Here is a 20,900-nt window from a genome sequence, read left to right on the forward strand (position 1 = left end):
GAAATGAGGACTCTGTGTAAACACCATATTTTGAGATCATTATAGATAATAAAGCCATTTTATAATATTTTGTGGTAGCAGCATAGTATTCATGTATTTTATTAGAAGTTATTCACATGTCCTAAATACTAGATGACTAAAATATCACACTAAGGAAATTATTCTTATTATTCTAATTATATAAATGTTTAATAATTACATAAAAGAAATAAAAATATATTTTTAATGTTGACTGAATATTTAGTACATTTTGTAAATAAATTTCTCTTGGCTTTCTTGATATTAGATAAACTAAGACAATCTAACAATCAGTTTTTTTTTTACAGAAAGCAAGCATTTATTTTTGATTTGTGATAAATCCCAAACTTTTTTTTTTTTTGGTTGTCATTAGAAAGATAAGAATCGTTTGATATGAGAAATGCTTTCTAACTTTCATACTGTGTTGTTACTGGGAACCTATGTCCAAAAAAACAATAACAGGAATTAAAAGATATGAAGAATTCCACAAGATGATATTAAAAAACAAAGCAAAGCCAAAAACACTACACAAACACTTGGCATAGATTATTACTAGCTCATAAAACTCTGATCTGCCATTTTTGACACTGATTAGGCTGACAACATGAATATTAGCTGCCTGATCTACTGTAACAGTTGATCTTTTAAATTTTTAAGTAGATTGTCACCTACCCGTGGTCAACATTTTTCCAAAGTTAGCTTAGGCTTATTGATCACATAAAACTTTATAGCTATTAATGTTTTCTTGAATGTGGTTGGCATCATGGAAAATCACAATCTTATTTATTGACTTAAATGTTTTGACAAATTATTGATTTGAATGCAGTGTTTCCTAATAAAATGTTTGGCAAATCTCAAGTTTATAAGTTACCTACAACATACATAACCTTCTTTGCCTGTTTTTGTTTAAATTAAAAACGTGGACCACATGAAGGTTGTTACTATTGAAGGTTTTGAGAAAAATAGCTTTATTTTTGAGAGAATTTCCTTAGCAAAAACTATATATTACCTGTATATTCATAGTGCCTAGTAGTGTGATACAGAGTATATTTTAATACTCTTTAACTATTATGGGCTCGCCAATTATAAGATTTGAAAGGATTACCATTTTGAATTTTCTTCTCTAGTTCCATATTTTTCTGATAGAGACATCTGAACAAAAATGTGTCTAGCCATCTCTTAAAAATTAACTAATTGCTTAATTTGCTCAGTTTGCAATGACTGTCTCCTTAACAACATCTTTTTACTTCTGAATTCTTTGGGGTACATAGGAACTGTTGGCATAAGCACTTTCTGACCACAAGAAAGAAGGTTGGAAATCTTGTTGACATTGATATCTGAGATAGGAGGATGAGGATTCACATTTAAAGGTGGCAGAAATCCTGGTCTGGTTTGTGTAATGTTGTGATCTAAAGAGAAAGCTCCTGAACCACGCCTTTCTAAAAGTGCATGATTTCTCCTGCTTAGGGGACCTGGGGGGATATTCTCCAACAATTCTTTGGACCCTGACAACAAGGAAGGAGATGGCGAAAGTATCTTTTTCTTTCCTATAAGTGCTTTGCCATCTTCTAAAGTGGTAGGGGTCAGACCAGCTGAGAGCTGGGAATCAGAGCTATAGTGATTTGCTCCCGAGTTTCTTTTTTGAACTATATTTCTTAAGGTGGAAGCAAAGATTGTCTGGTTAGAGTCTGAGTCTTGGTCAACAGGGATTTCAATGCATTGCTGATTTCCTTCTGAAAAAAATGATTGATAATTTATTTCATCATATGACATCTTTCTTGAGCTGGCCTGATCAAAGGCTCTTAGCAAATGTGCCGTGTCTTTGACATCAATACTTTGGTGCCTAGTGATGAATCGCTTGGAAAGTGCCAGCCCATTGGTTTTGTAGGATAATTCTTCCTCTGGAGTAATATCCTGGAGCTCCTCTTGTAAGGAGGCCACTCTATTCTGGTGCATTAATAAGGGGGGACTCTTGATCCAGTGTGAAGCCTGAGGTAGCTTGGGCCCATTAGGGGCCATACCAGGCTTCCTCACAGGGGAGTCTGGGTCCCTTGTATCATCACTGCTTCCTGGGGCCTCCAGATCTTTAAAGCCAAAAAGTGTCATTTCGGTTTCAGAAGAATGGGAAGGTGGCGATGAGGCTGTTTTTAAGTCTATTTCTGAAGGAGTGGCACAGGTGGCTGGGGGATGACACCCATCCATATCCACAGGAGGCATATTTAAGTACTGTTTGGTAGTGTGCCTGCCAGAGGGCGATTTTGCTGTCGTTATGATAATGACTTCTTTCCCTTTTGCTTTACAAGCACTAAGCAGAACTTTCAGGGTCTCTCTATCTTCTGAATTTATAGCATATACCAGGGCTGAATAACTAGAATGGTCTTGCAGACTGAGATCAGCCCCACTCTTGAGCAGCAAAGAAACAACTTCAGGACCAGCTTTTTCTAAGCAAGCATGCATCAAAGCGGTTTTCCCAGATTTGTCCTGTATGTTGGGGTCAGCATTATTTTCTAACAGGTATTTAACCATTTTGGCTTTACTGACACTCTGGTGATCAACATGTTTGGTCTTACAAGCAATCATTAGAGGCGTTTCCCCACGGTCATTGCTCTCATTGATGTAGGCACCGCCTTCCAGCAAGAGTCTTGTTAGACGAAGCCGGCTCTGATGGACTGCTTTGATCAGGGATTTTCCATCACTGGATATTTCTATACCTTCATCCATCTTCAAAAGTCGGAATCAATACCTGGTTATCAAGGAAGATGAAGAACAAAGGATTAGCCAGAATCAGTGTGCCAGTTTATATTCATGTTGTTATTCACAGTTTGTGGATGACATACAGAAAAAGGAAATGTAAATAAGATTATATTATTAATAAATATAGAGCAAAATAGTGAATTGCAAAATAAAAATAGAAATTTTAGAATAGTAACAATCTTAGAGAAATACAAACTAAAATTTACTTTCAAAATCTTCATTGAATATTTCTGATATAACACTAGCTGGTACTTCTCAAAATCCCACATTAATTAATCAATAATCTTATTTTGTACTTGTGAAAAAAAATTTTTTTTTCCGCTTTTTAGGGCCACACCCATGGCATATGGAACTTCCCAGGCTAGGAGTCAAATCGGAGCTGTAGCCTCTGGCCTATGCCACAGCCACAGCAATGTGGGATCCAAGCTGTGTCTGTGGCCTACACCACAGCTCACAGCAACGCAGGATCCTTAACCCACTGAGTGAGGCCAGGGATCGAACCCACATCCTCATGGATCCTAGTCAGGTTTGTTAACCGCTGAGCCACGAAGGGAACTCCTACTTAGGAAAACTATTTTTTAAAATTAATATTAAAATGCAAACTTAAGCAAAAAAGCCAAAATTCTGTGCAACTGCAATTGAATCCATTAAAATAGAACATGTTTAGGAAGCTTAATATAAAAAAACTTCTGGAGTTCCCGTCGTGGCGCAGTGGTTAACGAATCCGACTAGGAACCATGAGGTTGCGGGTTCGGTCCCTGCCCTTGCTCAGTGGGTTAACCATCCGGCGTTGCCGTGAGCTGTGGTGTAGGCTGCAGACGCGGCTCGGATCCCGAGTTGCTGTGGCTCTGGCGTAGGCCGGTGGCTACAGCTCCGATTCAACCCCTAGCCTGGGAACCTCCATATGCCGCTGGAGTGGCCCAAGAAATAGCAACAACAACAACAACAACAAAAAAGACAAAAGACAAAAAAATAAATAAATAAATTAATTAAATAAATAAAAAAACTTCTTAGTATTAAAATACTTAAACATGTTCTTCAGTTAAATAATGCAACTAAGGTCTAGATTTTCAATTTGAGGAGCATTTCAATATTTCTTTTAAAGTATGAAAATTAGTTGGACTACAAGATGTTAAAATAACCGACACCATGTCTGGAATTCACCCTGAGATAGGAATGGTGAGCATGTAATTATGCACTTCTCTTGATTTCATTATTTATATCATATACTGACTACATTATGGGGTTAGCAACATACTGTTGGGTTAAATTTTTTTTTTTTTTTTCTTTTTAGGGCTGCTCCTGCGGCATAAGGAGCTTCCTAGGCTAGGGGTCGAATTGGAGCTGTAGCTGCTAGCCTACGCCACAGCCACAGCAGCAGCCAACGTCTGCGACCTACATCGAAGCTCTCAGCAACACCAGATCCTTAATCCACTGAGTGAGGCCAGGGATTCAACCCACAACCTCATAGTTACTGGTCAGATTCATTTCTGCTGCACCACAACAGGAACTCCTGTTGGGTTAAAATTTGACAACAGTATATTTGCTCTGAAAAAGAAGTTTTCCAGACTGGAAACAAAGAAATGTAGATCTTACATACATTTTATTATTATTGTGAAAACTGAAAATTATTTATGTTTCATTTATTTAAATAATTTAGATTCTGACTCATTCAAAAGATAATTTCATTAGGTGATAAGAATTAGATCTTCATTGACAGCTGAGGAAATGTTAGCCTTATAACAGTCCTTAGAGCTGAGGGGGGAAAGGCAAATAAAAGTTTATATAATATTTAAATTTATTTAGTTTAATTTGGGAGTTTTTAGAAATCAAGAAGTATTCTACTTATTTAATTTTATTTAATTAATTTATTACTATTATTTTTTTCTTTTTCAGCTGCACCCATGGCATGTGGAAGTTCCCAGGCCAGTGACTGAATCCAAGCTGCAGCTACAACCTATGCCACAGCTACAGCAATGCCAGATACTTTAACTCATTGCACAGCACCAGGGATTGAGCCCACAACTCCACAGCAACCAGAACTGCTGCAGTTCAGATTCTTAACCCACTGCACCACAGTGAGAACTCTTACTTGTTGACTTTTAAAATTAAGAATACAGGACATGAATTTCTTTTGGATAATAAAGTAGATAATCAATATAATGACTTCTTCAAAGAAAAACGAGATGCAGAGAGCAGGAAGAAAGTAAGGAAAAAGGGAAAGATAGACATGCATACAGAAATTAATTAATTAAGTTGTTAAATAGATATAAGCTCCTAATATGTGCTGGGCACTGACCTACAAAGCTACAGGCCCTAACCCTGAGGAGTGTACATAACTGTTTCAAAGAGATGCTGGTTATGAGTTGAAATCATGAGAACACACAGGCTTGAACAGTCGGGATGGAAGGGGGCTTCACAGAGGCCAGTCATTTGAGCTAAGCCTTGAAGACTGTAAAAGAGTCTGACAGGCAGAAAAATGAAAAGGGGTGGAGAACACTCCTTGCGCAAAGACCTAGACTCTTAAAACAGCAGTTATTTATCATAAAGTAGGCTGGCTCTGCACCAATACAGTCACCAAACTTTAGGAAAATATTTCAGCAGACGGTTATAGTTAGGGTGACATGGCAGAACATGCACATCTAATTTTGCCCCTCTCTGAAACCCCCTAAAGTAAAAAAATTCCAAAAAAGACATAAACTCACAAAGGTAAGCAGGAAAAGGAGAGAAGATGACAGCGACGTTTTGGAAGCCAGAGAGCAGATGGGCCAGTGGTAAGTGACTCAGCCAACCTGAAAAGGCTGTGCTTCAGCGTCATCGGCGGCAGAGCTGAGAATGAAGCCTGTGCACACTAAGGAATCCTCGAAAGAGACAGCGGCAGGAGGCTCTAGTACTGCGGGGTGGAGAATACAGCTGAAACAAGGAGGGCCAGGAGAAAAGCTGTTAGAGCATCAGAGCCCTGGGTCTGCTATGGGAAGTGTGGTCCTACCTTGGACCAGCAGTAGCAGCATTACCTGACACTTGTTAAATAAACAGAATCTCAAGCTCCACCCCAGACCTACTGAATCAAAACCTACAGTTCAACTAGATCTCAGGTGACCTGCACGCATATTGAAGTGTGAGGAGCACCCCTCCAAGCCACAAGGGATAGAAGATGGCTCCTCTCCCACCGAAAAAGATGTTCACTGGTTTATTCTCCAGAAATGGAGATAAGAGACTCTGGACTGAGAGACACTGGGCATGTTTGAGGACAAGAAAACGAGAATAAGTGATGCTGTGCTTAGTGATCAATGAATGAAGCGATTCCCAGCCTTCTCCCCTATCTCAGCTTCAAGAAGGATGGCAGCCATACCTTTACCATTAGAAGAAAGTTGCTATACTCTTCTTTCAAGAATCTGACCTACCAAGGAGAAAATGCCTAAGTACTGATCACAAGGATTCCCCAACATGCCATCCAGATCATCCTACAGTGTGGCTTAAAGGTTACCTGTGTACACAAGGCTTAACATTAGCTTTTTAATCCAAGCCCCTTATTCATGAGCATGCAAACCAAAAAAAGCCTCTTACATTAGAGAGAGAGACCAGAACAAACAGAAAAAAATGCAACTTGGAGAAGACAAGTATTAGGAAAATGAGAACTTCAAAAACATATTATCCTCAAAAGGATATTGTCATCATGAATCAAGGATAAGATTCTATGAAAAAAGACCGTGAGGGAATTCCTGTCATGGCGCAGTGGTTAATGAATCCGACTAGGAAACACGAGGTTGCGGGTTCGGTCCCTGGCCTTGCTCAGTGGGTTAATGATCCTGCGTTGCTGTAGCTCTGGCGTAGGCCGGCAGCTACAGCTCTAATTAGACCCCTAGCCTGGGAACCTCCATATGCCATGGGAGTGGCCCAAGAAAAGGCAAAAAAAAATAATAATAAAAAAAGAAAAAAGACCGTGAGAAGCTCTCAAAAGATAAAAACATGATGCACACTCTAAAATTCAACAGAAGGATTGGATAGTAACATTGATAAAATCTCTAACAATCAAGCAAAAAGAATAGGAAGGAAAAAAAACAAACAAGAAAAGTAGAGGACTAGGTCAGGAAGTCCAAGATCCAACTAACAAGCTCCTGCAAGAGACAGTAGGGTAGGGGAAGGGGTAAGTAAGCAGGAGAGAAAATTTTCTAGCCCTGAAGGACATGAGTTTCCAAATTGAAAGGGCCCAATTAGAACATAGCACAATGGATGAAGACAGATCCTGTCCATAGTGTACGGTGTAGATTTCCAGAACACCAAGAACAGAGAAGACTCCAAAGATTGAAAGCAGGAGGTGAGGCATGGGGTGGATAAGTCACCTACTAAATGATCAAGAATTACAGTAGATTCAGGCAGATCAACAACAATAATGAAAGACAAAGGAGGAATGTTTTTAAAATTCTGAAGGAAAATTTAGTCCCAGCTTAGAAATCTATATCTAGCCAAACCATTAGTCAAGAATTGGGGTCACTCTCAAGAATATAATCTACCAAGATGGAATGGTAGAACAAGAAAGAAGAAACGAGATACCAGGGGCTGAAGATCATCGTAGAAGAGAGGCACTGAAAATCCCAGGATGATGGTGAGAGGAGATGCCAGGAAAATGGCTATGCATAGACATCATCTCTGAGATCATAGTGCCATTTTACCATCTTGTTATCTGAGGACAAAGGTGAAGTGAGCCTGACCTCAGTTCTTTAATCTGCTTGCTTTGTCCTCACCACATTTCTGCTCTCCCCTCCATGCCCTGCTTTTTAAGGCAGCCAGTGGCACCCCTTCAGCCCTGGTCAAATACTCTGCTTCAACTTGCTCTGAGATCTGGGGATAAGTCATGGTGAGCTTAGGAGGAGACTCAATACCCATTCCCTCTGGATATCCCAAACTGGTCTACACTGCAGCATGCCAAAGCCCTGTTATGCTACGTCCCATGTTTCCTAGGACGTACTCATAACCTTGCCCAGAAGGAACTCCTACAAAGGCTCAGGAATGCTGAGCTGAACTAAGATCCAGAGACTGTTTAACTTATCTTTTCCTGAGAACTTTGGCCGTATATAGGCAATAATGATTTTTATTTTCTTTTTAGGGCCGTACCCCCGGCATATGGAGGTTCCCAGGCTAGGGGTCGAATCAGAGCTACAGCTGCTGGCCTGCACCACAGGCACAGCAATATGGGATCTGAGCCATGTCTGTGACCTACACTATAGCTTAGGGCAATGCCAGATCCTTAACCCACTGAGCAAGGCCAGAGATCGAACCAGCAACATCATGGTTCCTAGTTGGATTTGTTTCCACTGAGCCACCATGGGACCTCCGATACTGATCTTCCTTTGTTCATCTCGTTTTGTGCTTGCTATACAGCTTTCTAAAACAACTAATTTAAATAGGGGTGAAATAAAAACAGGAAACTGAGGGGAAAGAAAAAGCAGAGGGGATGATTTTGGCAATAGTCAAGATCAAGTTACCCCTTGGTAAGGAGAGCAATGAAATTTGAGAGGGACACAGAGGCTTTTAAGGTTCAAATAATGATACTCTGTTTCTCAGCCTCGGTGGTATGTATGTAGGTGTCGTTTTATCATTATTCTTTTTTTTTTCATTTTCTTTTTTCTTTTAAGGGCCACACCTGTGGAATATAGAAGTTCCCAGGCTAGGAGTCAAATTGGAGCTGCAGCTGCCAGCCTATACCACAGCCACAACAACGCTGGATCTGAGCCACATATGCGACCTATACCACAGATTGCAGCAACACCAGATCCTTAACCCACTGAGTCAGGCCAGGTATCAAACCCACATCTTCATGGATACTAGTTGGAATCTAATTCACTGAGCCATAAGAGGAACTACTTATTATTCTTTAAATAGTACATATTTCATACATTCCTCTGTACGATACTACTATTCTCTATTATAAAATAGGACATGTATACAAAAAAGAACATAGCATTTACGTAAGAATGTTTCATAATTAAAATTCATAGGACTTCCCATTGTGGCACAGTGGTAACAAACCCAACTAGTATCCATGAGGAGAAAAGTTTGCTCGCTGGCCTTGCTCAGTGGGTTGAGGATCTGGCATTGCAGTGAGCTGTAGTATAAGTCGAAGAGGTGGTTTGAGTCCCAGGTTGCTGTGGCTGTGGTACAGGCCAGCAGCTGCTGCTCTGATTTGATCCCTAGCCTGGGAATGTCCATATGCCACAAGTGTGGCCCTAAAAAGCACACACGGAGTTCCCATCGTGGCGCAGTGGTTAACGAATCTGACTAGGAACCATGAGGTTGTGGGTTCGGTCCCTGCCCTTGCTCAGTGGGTTAACGATCCGGCGTTGCCGTGAGCTGTGGTGTAGGTTGCAGACGCGGCTCGGATCCCATGTTGCTGTGGCTCTGGCACAGGCCGGTGGCTATAGCTCCGATTTGACCCCTAGCCTGGGAACCTCCATATGCCGCAGGAGCAGCCCAAGAAATAGCAAAAAGACCAAAAAAAATTAAAAAAAAATAAAAATAAAAAGCACACACACACAAAATGTATAAAGAGCTATATTAGGTCTTAGTTTTCACAACATAAATTGGTTTTTGTGTCGTTATCAGTAGTATTTATGCCTAGACATTCAAGGAGTTTCAACCAGTAAGCTCCTGATAAGCCATATACAAAAAAATATACTTATTTGTCTCCACTTTAGTTTCATCATGATGTTAAGCAAAGAATAATCATTCCATATATACATCCGTAAAGACATGGAAATGAATACATGAAATACATGATTTTGCCCCCCTAGGCAACATTCTAAAAAAGCTAATCCAGGAGTTCCCTCATGGTTCAGTGGGTTAAGGATCCAGCACTGTCACTGCTGTGGCTTTGGTTACAGCTGTGACATGGGTTTGATCCCTGGCCTGGGAACTACTACATGCTGCAGCTGCAGCAAATAAACAAATAAAGAAGCTATTCCAGAGCCAGACATACCTATAACTCGGGAACTTGGGAATTTAAGGGTTGGTTGACAGACTGGTTCCCAACTCAGAGGGAATGCGAAACATTTAAAAAGAGCTCACATGAGACAATAATCACAAAAGAAACCTTCTTTCAGCATTTTTTTCATATACAAATGGGTGGATTTACTAAAGCTGAGAAACAGATATTCAAATGGGAATCAGCTAGCCACCAGATAGCAGATTTCAACACTATACTTTTGTATAGTTTTTAGTATTAGGGACAATTTTTTTTTAAGTCTTCTAAGAATCTTTTGGAAAGACTTTCAAACGTTTTCACCTATCCTCATGTAAAGGCCTTTCTCCCTAACACTAACCCTGGCCACCTTCTGTCATAACTTTCCTTCCCAAAGTTGGCATCAGGAGGTTCTGGGAGAAGAAGGGGAGCCAGCCAGCAATGCATTGACAGCTGGGATGGCCCCACTGTGGTCCTGTGGAAAGAGAGGGTCTTGTGGGCTCCAGGGCCTCTGAGGAGCTGGGCAGTGGCACCACTAGCCGGTAGCAACTAGGAAATCGGTCTGCCGTGCCACTGTAAGCAGACCCTGATCCCTGAGTCCCAGAGGGCTGTCAAGAAGAAACAACAAAGGCTTACACTTTGCTTATTATAAACACTTCGAATGCCCACTGGGCTACTTACTTTTTAAATTGTTCACATTTAATAGAGCAATTTTGAAACTGTTTAAACATTAATTTTTTTCAGAGAAAAAAAGGTGTCAGGTACTTTATTTTCCATGTGTATACATGTTAGGTTTCCTAGTGTCCCATTCTTTAGTCAGTACTGTACTGGAATAATCTCCTGTCTTCGCGCCTTCACCCTCTTTCAGTCCATTCTTTTATCTTGCCTCATCCATTGCACGTCAAAACGGCCGATATTGAAGTTTGACCCATTTCACAGAGGTAAGCCTCACCTGGGATAAAGAGCACTTCTCTAGCCTACAATGATCCTAGTTCAGAAACTTTCCTGTCCTGTCTTCACACCGAGCACCCCATGCTGTTCCCGTGTTAACATTCAGTCAGACTGTTCTAATCTAGCTTATAAATGATTCCCAGTCCAGTTACATCTTCCGAATAGATAGCAGTTCAACTGGAGAAAGTTCGAGGATCAGGCAGACTCAGATTTCCATCTATCTCATCTCTCCTGCTAAACTGCTCTATGCTCTGGTCAAAACTCTCAGCCTCTCAGAGTCTTGAGTTCCTTATCTGTGGAAGGCAATCAAAAAACACTCATCCCCTGCAGGCTGGTGATGAAATTAGACCATGTTCAGAAAAAAGACCTTCCTGTTGTGCCTTTCTACCCACTACATTCCTCTTTTAAAAATTTTTATCTCCGGAGTTCCCGTCGTGGCACAGTGGTTAACAAATCCGACTAGGAACCATGAGGTTGCGGGTTCGGTCCCTGCCCTTGCTCAGTGGGTTAACAATCTGGCATTGCCGTGAGCTGTGGTGTAGGTTGCAGACGCGGCTCGGATCGCGCGTTGCTGTGGCTCTGGCGTAGGCCAGTGGCTACGGCTCCGATTCGACCCCTAGCCTGGGAACCTCCATATGCCGCAGGAGCGGCCCAAAGAAATAGCAAAAAGACAAAAAAAAAAAAATTTATCTCGGAATTTAGCAATCTTTTATTTTTATCATGTCTCTATTTTTTATTTATTTATTTTTTTGAGCTGCACCTGCAGCACATGGAAGTTTGCAGGCTAGGGGTCGAATTGGAGCTGCAGATGCTGGCCCATGTCACAGCTATAGCAACACCAGTCCAAGCCTCGTCTGCAAGCTACACCACAGCTCACGGCAAGGCCGGATCCTTAACCAACTGAACGAGGTCAGGGATCAAACCTGCATGCCCATGGACACTAGTCAGGTTTGTAACCCACCGAGCCACAACAGGAACTCCCAATTTTTATCATGTCTCTAATCCACAGGCTATTTAAATAACATGAAATCCGTACAATATGTTTTTAGAATCTGTAAATAATGTTTTGTAAACATAAATGGAATCTAATAAGTAAAATACAAAAAGATATCCTTTAGGTGTATTTTCCTTATAATTTCCAAAGACAATAATTTCAGCACTCTTATAAGATATTATTAAACAGCTGAATAAACTGCTTTTTATTTTAAAATTAGAATGTCTTTAACATTGCTTGTTATTCATCATGGCATAGTTACTCTTTCAGTGCCTCTCTCCAACTTCCTAGGCCCCACTAAAATTACGGTTTAGCGATTTTTTAAAAAAAGACACATAATGTGAAGAACAAAGAAAAATGGAAGAGAGCTATGATCAGCTGACTGATTTCAAACAAGCTGTGGAAACAGAGAGGGGTGATGGCGTGATAAACTGCCTTAGCACAGCAGAGGCTGCAACATAAAGCACACGTGGAGATGGGTCAGTGAGAAGGGAACCAGCTCACCCACAGGACCCAGATAGCCTAGGACGTGGAGGGAACTAAGCAAATGACACAAAGTGGCAATGAGGCACAGGGCTAAACAGGACAGGACGGTTGGATAGAACAACCGGACCTCCAGAGCTTTACCTCACCCCACATAGACAACCACTCTCCTAGGCAAGAAAACATTGTTCATTGTCTGAACAGATTGATGAGGAAGGCTCCAACCTTGGAGGCAGCATGCTGAAAATGGGAGCAAGTGAGAGTCTACAGGCTGAAGGGTGGAATTCCCAGCTACCAGAGGACTGGAAGGCATGAAAAAGAAGTAAAAAGGCCTGGATCTTAAAATTGTGAGCCTTATTAAAAATATCTGATGATAAATGAAGCAATTCAAACCGCAACTGCATTTACCTCTCCAGACACCCACTCTAAATGAAAATAGCAAGTTACCTGAAAACATTATTCAAAATTTCATACTTCACTGATGTCTCCTCTCCCTGGGTGAGTTTTCTGTCAGCCAGCTGTCAGTTCCTACTGAAGGAAATCAAAGCTATTCAGAGCCACATAAATACCAATAATTTGTTCCACACATCTCTCCCATTTGGAGTCTAGTTTTTTAATTCCTTGTTAAAAAAGATCTCCACAGTGTGCAGTTAATCATATTTCACCGATTATGAGTCTGTAAAGTATCTGGAGTGGGTTCTGTGCATTGCAAACGTGTGTGTGTGTACTGGGTTCTGTGCACTGCAAATATACGTGTGTGTGTGTGTGTGTACACTTACAGGAAGAGGATCACCTGCCCTGCAAGGACTGCTGGGGCTGGGAAGGCTGCGGTACTCACCTTTTCCACCTCATTCTGTGCAGATGAGGCAGCCAAGAAGAGAAAGGTGGGAGAACTCCAGAACTCACTCCTCTTACTCAGCTGTTTGCCAGGACTTAACTAGATAGTCCTATGTCCATCCTGTCTCTAAAGCCTCCTTGCTTCTTGGATACCCGCTTCCCACAGAGTAGAATTCTGTTTTCAGCACCTGATTTATGTAGTATCCACCAAAGCCCTTCCCACATGGGCTGAGGTGCTTTAAAAGCCTCTTGGAGATGATAGGCTTGGCCTTTCCTATGGATTTTTCTCCCTAAGCCCCCAAGTTTTCCTTTCATTGAAAGAAATTTTATTCTCCTTTGAGCCTCTTACTTCAGTTCTAAAAATGATGTTTCCTCCCCAAAAGCTATCATGGCCAGATAAATAGCTTTTGGGGAGGAAGCATCCTTTTTAGAGCTGAAGTAAGAGGCTCAAAGGAGAATAAAGAGGGCAACAAGAGGGATGAAATTGACAAATGGGCTTCAAGCTGGAAATTCAGCCCCTCACTCTTGCCCCAGGTTGCCCTGTCTGTGCTGCCCACAAGCAGACCAGAGCATGCTCAGAGGAGGCAGCAGGTTATGTATCAAGGATGGGCTCTGTTTCCTCCTAAGTTACCACCCCTTGAGAAACTGTTCCTCTGAGCCTCTGTTTCCGCATCTCTAAAATGGGAATAATATCTACTTTACTGAAGATGATTGTGAGGATTTTAAAAGATCCTAATATATTTGCCACTTAGGAATTCATTAAATATCCATTCCTAAACATGAATTACTAAGCTTGAATGTTCTGGGCTACCAGGCTCTGAGAATGAAGGCCAAGGTGCCTATACCAATGGTCCTCCACCTTCTGTGGGCGTAAGAATCACATGGAGAGCTTGTTAATAAGATTCCAAGCTCCTCTCCCAATAGGGGTGTTTCCTGTGCACACTGGAAAAAGTCTGCAACCAACTCTCCATTCTTCATCCCAGTCCCACTTCTGATTAGCTATCAGTCCCTGCCTCAGGCTGGCTGCATCATCACCTCCAGGTCATTTGATGCTCAACTCTCCTGCAGGAGTGAAGGAAAGCGATGCCTGCCATGTCTAGAAAGGGGCAAAGGGGGCCCACAGGTCCAGAGAAGGGTACAGCCTTGAGTTAGCACAGGCCAGTTAGGAGGTCTGCTGTCCTGTCCTTCCCAGACAGGTCTCAGAAAGCCCAGAATTGTAGTGGGCAGCCCAGGCCAGGATGCAGGGGCCGGCTGCACCCGGAATGAGGTAAGCCTGCCTGCCACAAGCAAAATATGTGTTTCCTCCCCATGCAAGGAAAGGGGCTGGGCCGAGGAGAAAAAAAAAGATGCAGTTGACTGTCCCAGGAAAAGTGTTCTCTGACACGTAAGAAACATTTAGAAACTGCCAGAGAAGGAAGAGTAGCTGGTAAAGTTTGCTGTCTTCACCACACGTACCCAAAAAAAGGGTTGGTTACCTCTGGTTACTTCAGCTGTCCCCCAGGTCTCTGGGGCTGGGCTCTGGGGCAGCCGCACCCCCATCTCTCTCTCATAACCCCCCTTCCCAGCCCACACACACATAAAGACACGCAAATCTATACCTCCAAGACCCAGGGAACCAAGGTGATGGGGTTTCCAGGCTGTTGAGATTCTGGCAGCGTCTTCACTGTTTCCCCTGGCTCCGGAACCCAGCTCGTTTCCTCAGTTTTTCCTGAGACCGCGGAGGGAGCAAGCTCGAGGTGCTGTCGGAGAAGGGCAAAGGAAGGTGACTGGGGCAACAGCATCAGTACACCGATGGGGGAGGGTGCGCGTTTTGTCGCCTCGTCCCTGAGCCAAAGCAGGCAGCTGGCGGGCTCAGGCGATCGCCATCCATCAGAAAGGGGTTCTACCCAGAACCGCTGCCGCTCGCCAGTAGGACACGGCCCTCCTTCGGTAAATGGCACTCCCGAGGGGGAGCAGCCATTGTCCCCATTCTAGGGCAGGCGCACCTCTGGACCCCAGCTCTCCCCAAAGAGGTCTCGGGGTGAGGGGTGGGGGAGTCCGGGCCAAGCTGTGCGCCCCCAACAGGCTTCGGGGACCCAGCTCCCTGCCCCTGTGGAGCTCGCATTTGTCGAACCAGTGGCTACAAACAGCTCCGCAGCCCGCACCAACCCGCCCTCCGCACTCAGCTTGCACCTCCCGCAACCTGGCTGCCTGAGGCACCTGCGGAGACGCGCCCAAGTCGGACCCTCAGACCAGCGCGCTCCTGCGACCGCGAGCGCGCCGCTCCCACTGCGGCGCTAACTCGCGCCCGCGAGGCCCCTGCCCGGATCCTCCCAGCCGCCGGCTGCTCTCAGGACCTACCCCGCACTGCAAGGCCAAGAAGGAGGTGAAACCAGCATGCCAGAGGGGTCCAAGCCCGCGCCGCCGCAAAGCCGGAGCCGATAACGGGCGGAGATTGCGAGAGGCGGCAGAGTGGGCTCCGTGAGGCGCGCCCGGGAAGGCGGGACAGAGTCTCTGGATAGTGCCCAGCGCCCCGGTGGCCCTCGGTGGATGCCAGGTCTCTGTAGTGACAGGGTGCGCGGGAAATGCTGGCTCCCAGGGCCTCAGCGTACTAGGCGGGGCGCACGGAGGTCGCCAGGCCCGGGCTGCGTGTTCCGCGCCCTCCTCCCGGCAGCCAACAAGGTAACCAAAGTTTCCCCAAGTGCAGCCCCGCACAGCCGGCGCCGCACCCTGACCTGGGAGGCGCTGCCGAGTCGGTGGGGCGCCTCTTTTCTCCTTTGCTCCGCTCGGACTCTCCGCGCCGGTGGCCCCAGGACACCGTCCGGGCTAGCTTGTGGTCTTCGGTGGCTCTTCGGGGGCTCGAATCGCAGCGTCGCAGATCCCGGTAGGTGCCGCCCTGTTCCCGCCCCCGCTTGGCGGAGAGAGGCTGGCGGCAGACCCCGAGCGGCTAAGCGTCGGAGAGGGGGCCGGGAGGCGCGCACCTCGCCAGACGCCGGGGCTGCGCCGCGTTTCCGCTGGGAGTGACGCGCTGGCTCCCGGCTGTGCTGCAGGTGGGGGTGGCGGGGCCAAAGTCTTTTATGGCCCCGGAGGTCAAAGCCTGGCCTTTGAAGCTCCGCCTTCTGTCCCCACAAGTATCCCCCAGCCCCTATTCCCACACCGCGTTTTGGCCGGGGCGACTTGGTCCAGAGCAGGGGCGTTGAGTCTTTCCACTGCAAAGAGAGGGTCACCCCTACATCGCTCCGTCCATGTCTGTATCCCTTCTCCCAGCTCATTTCCACCCGGCTGGGCTATGTGTCTGTCCCCCACGGGTCCCTGGTCCGTACCCTTTCTTGGTAAAGTCGGAGTCTCAGTTCAGGTTGAGGTGTTGGTGAATCAATTGTTCTTTTTGTTTTTATGAGTTTATAACTTTATGATACTATTATTAGAACATTAATACATATTAATTAACCACATTCCGCAACGTATATTTTATGTATTAAACTCCACTGTGATTTAAAAGAGACAAAATTAAGAAGCAGTGGTTTCACCTCATTTATCAGGGATCGACTGGTGGAGAAAAGGCCATGACCATTTTTGTTGTTGTTGTTCAGATGACGTCAATTAAAAGTAATTTACGGAGTTCTCTTCTGGCGCAGAGGGTTAAGGATATGGCCTTGTCACTGCAGCAGCTTCGGTTGTTGCAGTGACTCCAGTTTGATCCCTGGCCTGGGAGCTTACACATGCCCGGCTAGCCAAATAATAATAATAATAATAATACTTTGGGATCCATGAGGATGCGGGTTCCATCCCTGGCCTTGCTCAGTGGGTGGCCAATCCAGCATTGCCGTGAGCTGAGGTATAGGTCGCAGAAGCGGCTGGGATCCTGAGTTGCTGTGGCTGTGGTGTAGCCCGGCAACTGCAACTCTGTTTGGACCCCTAGCCTAGGAACTTCTATATGCTGTGGACTGGCCCTAAAAAGTAAAATAATAATAGTAATAATAGTTTGTAATTTTGAGTCCTCAAAGGGGGAAAGTGGACTTACCTCTGGGCAGGTTTCCTTTATTTAGGAAAATAACCCACTAGAACTGGCCCTTTGTAAATAGTTCTTAAGCCAATTCACAGGACATTTAAGTCCTAGTGCTGGTCTCTAGGAGCTGGAATCCTGGATCTGGGTTGCCAGTTGACCACACCTGCTTGTTTACGGCTATTGGAGGGGATTGGGCAAATTTGCGCGAAGGCATAGTTATCCTTTCCCCCATTAAAAAGTTTTTTATTAATGTATAGTAGATATTAATAGCTGCACATTTCACAATTTCAATGATTTTGCTCAAAGAGAAGCATCATTAAGATCCAGAGACAGAATATCACCATTTCTCCAGAAGACACACATATTCCTCGCTTCCAGAGAGGGGCTTAGATCAGTATGGATTACTTTTGCTTGTATTTGCACTTTATAGCAATTGAATCGTACAGTATATACCCCGTTTCTGGCTTCCTTCATTCAATATGATGTTGAAGTGATGCATACTGTCTATGGATTTAGCGTATTCATTCCTTTTGCTATACAGTATTCCACTTTGTGAATGTACCTCAATTTATTCATTTTATCACTGATGTGCGTTTGGGTGATTCTCAAGTTTGGGACATTACAAATAATGCCACTAGGAACATTATAGCAGATGTCTTTGGTGAACATATATATACACATTTCCATTGGGTACATCCCTAGGAGGGGAATCGCAAATCATGAAGCAGGCGTATATGTTCAGCTTCTGTAGATGCTGCCCAACAGCTTTTCAAAGTAAATGATTTAATGTTCACTCTTAGTTTATTAGTTTCTTAATGCTGCTTGTGACAAATTACCACAACCTTAGCTTAAAACAACACAAGTTTGTTTTCTTACAGTTCTGGAGGTCGTGTCCAAGTTGGGTTTTGTGTGACTAAAATTAAAGTGGCTGGATTGCTTCCGGAGGCTCTAGGGGGTAATCCATTTCCTTGCCTTTCCTAGAGGCTGCCTGCCTTCCTTGGCTGGTGGTCCCTACTCCCTCAATTTCTCACTCTCTCAGCTCTGCTTCCATGGTCACATGTCTTTATTTCCCTCTGCCTGCTTCTTTTTATCCCCTTGCTTCGCTCTCATAAGGACCTTTGCAATTACACTGGGTCCACTCAGATGATCCAGAATAATTGCCCATGTCAAGATCCTTAGTTTAATCACATCTTGCAAAGTTCCTTTTGTGACATATTCATAGATTCCAGGGATTAGGATGTGAACCCCTCTTTGGGGAAGATATTACTCGGCCTATCCTGCCTATCAGTGGGGTATTGGAACACATTGGATGGATGGAGAGAGGCTGGACTGGGTGGGGTGGAAGAGTGAACAATGAAGCCCTGAGATGCAGTTCACCTGGAGGATCAGTGCTGTTGACTTGAGTTCTGTGCCAGGGCTGGTAGGCAGGGGAGGGAGACAGAGGCTGAAACATTGCAATCCTGGCACCACCAACATGTCCGAGGCAAAGGGCTTTCCTATAGCAAATGAGAGACCAGATCAATTTGGGCCTGGGTACCTTGCTGAGCGATACATTAGGGAAGGCAGACTCCTCTGTGGGAGTCAGGAACTGCAAGAAAACAATGGAGAACAGATCACATTTGATAGCGAGGGCAAGGCCCTGTCAGGGGACCCTGCCGCTAGCCCATGCCATGTCCATGTCTTTGTTCCAGATTCTCAAGGAGAGCATCAGATCTTTGGAATCTCCTTTTACCTCACTTTTTTCAAATTGTGATTGACTGCTTGATTCTACTGGATGGTTCTGTGTCTCCTCTTTCTTAATTTATTTCCTCTATTTGTTGGTACATATACCAGTAACTTCCTAGAAAGTGTATGTGGAAGGTAAGTTTTGAGACCTTGCATTTCGGAAAAGGTCTCTATATTCCACTCTAACACTTGTTTGATAATTTTTCTGGGTATAAAAATTCTAAGTTGGAAATGGTTGTTCTTCAGAAATCTGCAGGCATTCTTCCTTTGTCTTCTAGTTCCCAGAGCTATTGAGAGAAAACCTGAAGCCATTCTGATTCTTGATCTTTTAGTTTGGACATCTTCTTCTCTCTCTCTTTGGAATTATGCAGGATTTACTCTTTTCTACAGTGGTTTAAATTTCACTGTTATTTGCCCTAGTCTGAGTCTATTTTCTGTAATGTTTTAGGAACTTAATAAGCCCTTTATATCCGGAAACTCATGTTGTTCAGTTTGGGGCAGTTTACTTGGAAAGCAAGATTTTTAACTTTGAAGACAAAGCACAGATGACTTAATTGTAATTGCAGAAGAGAATAACTTTTTATCAACCTTAATGATGTAAAAATAAAAGTACAGGAGTTCCCTGGTGGCCTAGTGGTTAAAGATCCAGCATTGTCACTCCTGTGGTGTTGTGGGTTCAGTCCCTGACCTGGGAACTTCTGTATGCTTCAGTGAGGCCGGTTCTTCCCTTCCTTTTTTTAATCCCCCTCCTTCTCCCCCCTTCTCCCCTCCTCTCCCTTCCTCCCCTTTTCCCCCTCCCTCTCACCCCTCCTCTCCTTTCCCCTCTCCTTCTCCCCTCCCCCTCCTCCCCTTTCCCCTCCTCCTTCTCCTCTCCCTTTTCCTTCTCCCTCCTCCCCCTCCTCTCCTGTCCCTTCCCCTTCCTCCCCATCACCCTTCCTCTCCCCTCCTCCTCCCCTTTCCCCCTCCTCCCCTTTCCACCTCCCACTCCCCTCCTCCCCGTCCCCCTCTTCCCCCTCTCCTCTCCCTTTTCCTTCTCCCTCCTCCTTTTCCTCCCCTTTCCACCTCCTCCTCCCCTCTCCCTTCCTCCCTTTCCCCCTTTTCCCCCCTTTCCCTCTTCTGCCCTCCCCCTCCTCCCTTTCCCCTCTCCCCTCCCCCTTCCTCCCCTTTCCCCCTCCCTCTTCCCTCCCACCTCCTCCCCTTCTCTCCCCTTCTCTCCCCTTCCCCCCTCCTTTTCCCTCCCCTCTTCTTCCTCCTTCTTCTCTCTTTCCCCCTTCTTCCCACTCCCTGTCCCCTTTCTCCCTCCCTTCTCCTTCCTTCCCTCCCTTCCTGGGACACCCCTCAGGAGGGTGGCAGGAGGGCTGTTCTGACCCCAGTTCAGACCAGGAGGAGCTCTCTCCCTCTCAGCCTTGCCAGCCCAGGACCCCCGACCTTCTCAACGATACAGGAAAATATTTAGTTTTAGCTCTTGAGATGCAAATACATGTTTCAAGACCACTTTCACTTAAGATTCAAACGCAGTGACTATTATCTTGGGTGAGGATTCTCTTTGGGATAGGAAGGGCTGTAGGACAGTCTTCAGTGCTGTGCCTCTTGTCACACTGAGCAAAAAAGAGCTTGTTTTGCTTCCTATACTTATTATTTTCTTCCTCCCGGTTCCTGTCTTCAAGTCTCCCCCTTTCCGCACACTGTCCTAGCTTGAGGGGAGACCCCTGGCTGAGCCTTTCCCCAACCTTTTCTAAACCTTCGAAGCTTAAAGTGGAGATAGGCTGCTATTTCCAAATTGCCAGCAGTTTTCTGATTCATCCTTTGGAGAAAATTGCTTTCCTGTTGTGGGAAGGCAAAAATGCTCCTGATGTGCTAAAAAGATCAGAAGTTAGGGCTAACACCTCCATTTAAGAGTTCATGCTTATGTACAGCAGAAATTAACATAGCATTGTGACTCAACGATACTTCAATTAAAAAAAAAAAAGCAGTCGGAAGTTCCCACTGTGGTGCAGTGGAACAATCCAACTAGGATCCATGAGGACACAGGTTTGATCTCTGGCCTCGCTCAGTGGGTTAAGGATCCGGTGTTGCCAAGAGCTGTGGTGTAGGTGGCAGACATGGCTTGGATCTAGTGTTGGTGTTGCTGTGCCTGAGGTGTAGGCCGGCAGCTGCAGCTCCAATTTGACTCCTAGCCTGGGAAATTCCATATG

At 44.7% G+C, this 20,900-nt stretch overlaps 2 protein-coding genes across 13 annotated transcripts in view; both read right to left on the reverse strand.

The window, feature by feature from the left end:
- Nucleotides 1-312: 312 nt before the first annotated feature.
- Nucleotides 313-2,739, reverse strand: ANKRD34B (ankyrin repeat domain 34B). Its single transcript, XM_085013915.1, has one exon. It carries the CDS (start codon nucleotides 2,737-2,739, stop codon nucleotides 1,198-1,200), a length of 1,542 nt encoding a protein of 513 aa, XP_084870041.1. The 3' UTR covers nucleotides 313-1,197.
- The window catches only part of LOC146405610 (uncharacterized), a 98,924-nt gene continuing 78,336 nt past the window's right edge, over nucleotides 313-20,900 (reverse strand). The window contains exons 1-4 of one of the 12 annotated variants that reach the window (XM_005661522.4): nucleotides 15,710-16,300; nucleotides 14,594-14,734; nucleotides 12,606-12,689; nucleotides 313-2,761 (exon numbers count right to left, since the gene is read on the reverse strand). In XM_005661522.4, coding sequence (XP_005661579.2) covers nucleotides 12,687-12,689; nucleotides 14,594-14,734; nucleotides 15,710-16,246 — 681 coding nt within the window. In that variant the 5' untranslated portion in view covers nucleotides 16,247-16,300 and the 3' untranslated portion in view covers nucleotides 313-2,761; nucleotides 12,606-12,686. Of the gene's footprint in view, nucleotides 2,762-5,539; nucleotides 5,686-9,309; nucleotides 10,339-12,605; nucleotides 12,690-14,593; nucleotides 14,735-15,187; nucleotides 16,731-20,900 lie in introns of those variants that run through there. The other 11 variants (XM_021084497.2, XM_005661521.4, XM_085013930.1 and 8 more) reach the window with 11 other exon arrangements.

Source organism: Sus scrofa, chromosome 2 (assembly GCF_054392235.1).
Source record: "Sus scrofa isolate SSC_HxYL_T2T_F1_AM1 chromosome 2, Sscrofa_HxYL_maternal_Yorkshire_Landrace_v2.0, whole genome shotgun sequence".
Classification (NCBI taxonomy): Eukaryota; Metazoa; Chordata; class Mammalia; order Artiodactyla; family Suidae; genus Sus; species Sus scrofa.

What these genes read in the sequence shown, in the direction of transcription:
- ANKRD34B (XM_085013915.1), bottom strand. Translation starts at nt 2,739, where the DNA reads ATGGATGAAGGTATAGAAATATCCAGTGATGGAAAATCCCTGATCAAA.